The 5,000-nt window shown below is 43.1% G+C and overlaps 1 protein-coding gene across 1 annotated transcript in view; it reads right to left on the reverse strand.

The window, feature by feature from the left end:
* The window catches only part of LOC134099114 (transmembrane protein 255B), a 58,299-nt gene that overhangs the window by 11,152 nt on the left and 42,147 nt on the right, over nucleotides 1–5,000 (reverse strand). The window contains exons 5-6 of the mRNA XM_062551875.1: nucleotides 4,663–4,743; nucleotides 2,460–2,545 (exon numbers count right to left, since the gene is read on the reverse strand). Of these exons, the coding sequence (XP_062407859.1) occupies nucleotides 2,460–2,545; nucleotides 4,663–4,743 (167 nt within the window). The remainder of the gene's footprint in view (nucleotides 1–2,459; nucleotides 2,546–4,662; nucleotides 4,744–5,000) is intronic.

Here is a 5,000-nt window from a genome sequence, read left to right on the forward strand (position 1 = left end):
CCTGTATAACAATAAATGACTGTCTGCACACAAAATGCAGAGCAAATGGCATCGTGAAGTACACAGTAAATACAGTATGAATCCGGTCTGGTGTGTACTGTAGCTTTTACAGTTGAAATTGATATATGCAAAACTGCAGACTGCAGAAAATGCTTAGAGTGTATTGCTATATTGACAACATGGCTAAGCATTTTGACTATCTTGTTCTGTTCATAACAATGACAAAGGAGCTTTATGGCACTGACATCAATTATTGCCATAAGTATCTGCTGTTGAGACATAAACAAAGCTTTTGACTTACAGTAGTTACATGTTTTTGCAGATACTGTAATCCACTGTGTGGTGCAGTTTGCACAAGTTATTTTGAGAAATCGTTTCCCAACCTTGGGGTCAACTACTGTAAGTAATGGATCCTTCATTATAATCTAGCTAAGCAAAAATAGCAAATCAAAAATATGCCAAAGTGACTGAGAAAATAGCAAAACCATAAGCTTTTGTACAAGATCATCTGAATAAGACTGCACCTTATCTTAAATATTTAAAATATAAATGCTTAGAAAATATTAAGGAGATGCTTTTGCCTGGAGTGACTTCAAAAATATTAGGCTACAAAAAATGTATTATGTAAACATAGGAACAAAAGTCTTAAAACAATGCACCAAAAACTGCATATGGCATTTGATTGGTGTTGGATGTACAGTATGGCGCTGGATGAGATGTATGGATAGGGCGCTTTCAAGTGTCTGCTCTTAGTCTGTTATGACAAGATCCTCCCTGTCTTTGAAATCGTCTGCTTCCAGTAACGGGCCATGAGATGTAGTAAATCCAAGTTTTTCCAAGTGTTATATATGTATAGGATAACAGAAGCACATGCCAAAAGCCATTTGCATTTTACAGCCATTTCTAAGGAAGACAGGGGAGGTGGGGTCCAATCGTACATGGAGTTTGGCCTTATATGTCAGACTTTGTGTGGTGCTGTTTGAACAAACTCTGAGACAAACTCTTTCGAAAATGACAAAAAAAGAGAGAGAGAAAGAGAGTGATACCGACAAACATGAGGAGAGAGAGAGAGAGAAAGAAAGTGTGAAATAATTAGTGAATGCTAATCACTTGCAGCAGACAAGTGTCTCTAGACAAAGGGCTCTATTTTAGCGATCGGAAACACATGGTCAGAGACTTCAAGTTTAAGGGTGTTTAAGGGCGTGATTTTGTCATCAGAGAACGGGCGCATTGTTCAAAAATAGTTTCTCAATCAGTCATGGGTGAGTTTTGGGCGTAACGTCCTTTAAACCAATGTGAGTGTCATCTGTCATTCTCTTTAACAGCAAGCAGCACAACTTCAAACAGTGCAATAGTATTTTGACAGTCAGCACATTTGAAGGAATCTGCTTGCACATGAGACCATGTATGGCTTTGTATGGCTTTGCTTTACTAAAAACCTGTTTGTGACTAAATAGCCTATAGCCTACAGTAAATGCATCTGCACATGCCTATTATTTGAACTCATAGGCAAAGTGAAACTAACCTGACTGTGGTCTCATAGGCAACAACAGAACAGTTCTACAGTTACTTATTTTCACTATCGACTGACAAGGGTTACAATCGAAAACATAGTCTGACAAAAGCAACACACCTTATGTTGTTAATTGACACACCCCTGGGCACAAGTTCTAATGGAAATGGAGTGCATGGCAAGAAATTAATCACTTTATCGAGTGTAAGATAAGAACAAGCCTTACGTTGTGCTTTGCGGCAGGTTTACAAAAGGGCCCTAAAGGCCGGAGCCCACCGTACAAGTATGCAACGCGACAAGAAAAAAATAGAAGTTTAAAGGAGCAAAGCCCACTAGAAACATCTGCCACGTGGCAGCCACACAGGGTTAGAAAACTGTTCTAAAATCCTGCGCGTCAAGCCCACACCGCTGAGCGCCGTGTCCGGTGGGCGCCGGCCTTAAATGTGTGTGTGCTGGGGAGTCGCGGAGCTTGCCACACACATTAAAACATTTGAAATGGCGCAGACACTGTCACACACTCTGGTTGATATCAACCCAAAAATATACTGGAGTTTGATTTCTATTGTTGCGTCAAGAAGTAGCCTACTGTATGTAATAGACACTAGCTGGCTTTCTACTAGACAAGATGTTGCTGACGCTAGACTATGAAAGCCTACAGCTCTGCAACACCTGTCTGCAACTGTCTGTTTTTGCTGAGCAACTCTCGTTATAGCGTGAACCATAACTTGGCCTCAAGAGTGATAAAGAGAGAGGGATCTTAGACAAGAGGAGGGAGAGAAAGAAAAAGAAATGCATGGATGTGGAGAGAGCGAGAGAAGGAGAGAGAAAGGGGGATCTAGAGAAAGAGAGAGATGCGAGAGGGATGCAGAGAGTGTGTGTGTGAGAGAGAAAGGGATGCAGAGAGAGAGAGAGAGAGAGAGAGAGAGAGGGAGCTCTGGACACTCACTTGGCGCAGTCGTAGAGGTCACAGCAGTAGCAGGTCCCACTGCGCACCTTCATGCTGCACGTCTCCATCAGGCCCTGGCATGGAACCTGCGCAGACACGGAGTGAGTACTGACCACACCAACCAACACCCAAATCATCATCAACAACAACAACAACAACAACAACAACATAAACAAGATGAATTTCCATGCGGGTGGAAAATATAGATTCGATTCTATTCTACTTGTATTTCCCCTTGGGGATCAATAAAGTATCTATCTATCTATCTATCTATCTATTCTACAACAACAATACAGTGCTTTATCAAGACACCCAACGCGCTTTACAGTGAAGTGGGAACTTTGCCAACCACCACCAATGTGTGGCACCCACCTTGGAGATGCATGTGCCAGACCTGTTCACCACAAACCTGCCCGAGGCGGAGAGTGTGTTGACTGAATCCCACCTCCAGCTCCAGCTAGAAGGGAGTGAATACTGACCACACTAACCCTGTCCTCCTCCATCTCCACACATTCACCTCCTCTGCTCTCCACACGAGATAAAAGCAACAGTCTGAGGGGATTGCAATATTCAATATTTTCTTCTGTAATGCAACTTGCATTTCTGTCTGTTCCAAACTGCATTAAAATGGTGTGTTTAGCCGCCAAAAATGTCAACATTTTCTTTGGGGAGAGACTCCCAGACCTCACTAATATCGCCTATACCCCTTTTAGAATTTAGAATTTAGAAGTCCCTGTGGCATATTGGTTCTTTTACTGCTAAGTCTTGTCAGTGTAATTGTCTACTGTAGGCTATTACACTACTATTGATGTACATAAATACCTTTGTGTGTGTTGATGTAGCCTCATAGTCTCATAAGTGTATTACACTCTTGACATTTGAGTTAAAAAGAACCCCCGATTGTAGTAGTTCTATTCGAACTCTGCTCACATCTACACATCAACATGATCCTGCATGTTGCAATACCTACTCTCGATGCCAATCTAACATCAGGCATCTAAGGCAGGGCAGATGCTGTGAATGGCGTGCATTTAGAGTTACAAATCAACGGTTCAAAGCCAGCCGGAGGCCCCGTGGGAGAATGAAAACCGTCAACCATAAAATCTGTCTCTGAACACTGTCTTCTGTCCTCTGAAAATCAGCGTGAAGATCACTAAATTTGGACGAGAGGTTGACTTTTATGTTTCCAAAATTAGCCTCAGGATGTTCTGATTAGCGAGACTATGTGCTTTCTAACAAACGCTTTGTTTTTACTGTTTACTCACACACAGACATGAATATGCACCCGCACACCCCTGAGACTCGAGCACGCAAACGCCCACACACACACACACACACACACATAGGCACACACACTCTCTCGCTCTCTCACACACACACAGACACCACACCACATGCACACCTGTCCTTTCATAAACTGGCATTATAAACAATTCCCATCAGGTTTCGATTTTAAGTTCAATGCTGATTTTCCCTTCAAGTTGTTGTAGGGTGTTTTATAACTCATGGGGGGAATAAGAGGTGAAAATTTCACATTGGTATAAAAGTCGACATTAATGAGAACCATTTTGCATTGGTTGTATTGTGAAGTATGTTTTATGGAGAATCTGGTAGAATTTGCTGAAATACAGTGCCAAGACACCAAACAAATGATTTCATAATGAGTAATTATACATTCATAAAAGTTTTTATCCCAAATTAAACTTCTGTCCAACTCGTTTGTGAGAAAGCACACACACAAGCCGCACAAGGCGAAACAATCAAGAGAGAAAGAGCAGGGCCTTTGCACACAGAGAGAGCAATCTGCTCACAATCAGTCTTGGATGTGTGATGGCTCTGTGCTCAACCAGACCCCATAGGTGGAGACAGATTAGGAGACCCCAGGGGCTTCCTCCACCCGCTACACTGCTCCAAACTGCTCCGAGTATGTGTGTGTGTGTGTGTGTGTGTGTGTGTGTGTGTGTGTGTGTGTGTGTGTGTGAGAGAGAGAGACCGTGTGTGTGTGTGTGCGTGTGCGTGTGCGTGTGCGTGTGTGTGTGTGTGTGTGTGTGTGTGTGCGTGCATGCGTGCCTGCGTGCGTGTGTGTGTAAGGGTCAGTGTGTGAGTGTGTGCGTGTCAGTGTGTGTCTGCGTGTATATGTGTGTGTGTGTGTGGTCTCCCTGTCCTAATGATGTACTTGTAAGAATGACAGGGCATGACTTACCGACGCATAGTAATTCTCATAGATGAAGCTGTTCCCACTGGTGTAAAACTGGCATCGGCCCGCCCTCAGTGGTCGAATGTCCTGAGAGGTAAACAGTTGGTCAGTAACATACACACACGCACAAACACATGCACACACACACACACACACACACACACACACACACACACACACACACACACACACACACACACACACACACACACACACACACACACACACACACACACACACACACACACACACACACACACACAAGATTAAGAGAGAGAGAGAAATAGATAGAGTGAGAGAACCTTATACCTGTGCTTTAAAGGAGGGCAACAAATACCATCAGA

The sequence above is a fragment of the Sardina pilchardus genome, chromosome 13 (assembly GCF_963854185.1).
Source record: "Sardina pilchardus chromosome 13, fSarPil1.1, whole genome shotgun sequence".
NCBI lineage: Eukaryota > Metazoa > Chordata > Actinopteri > Clupeiformes > Clupeidae > Sardina > Sardina pilchardus.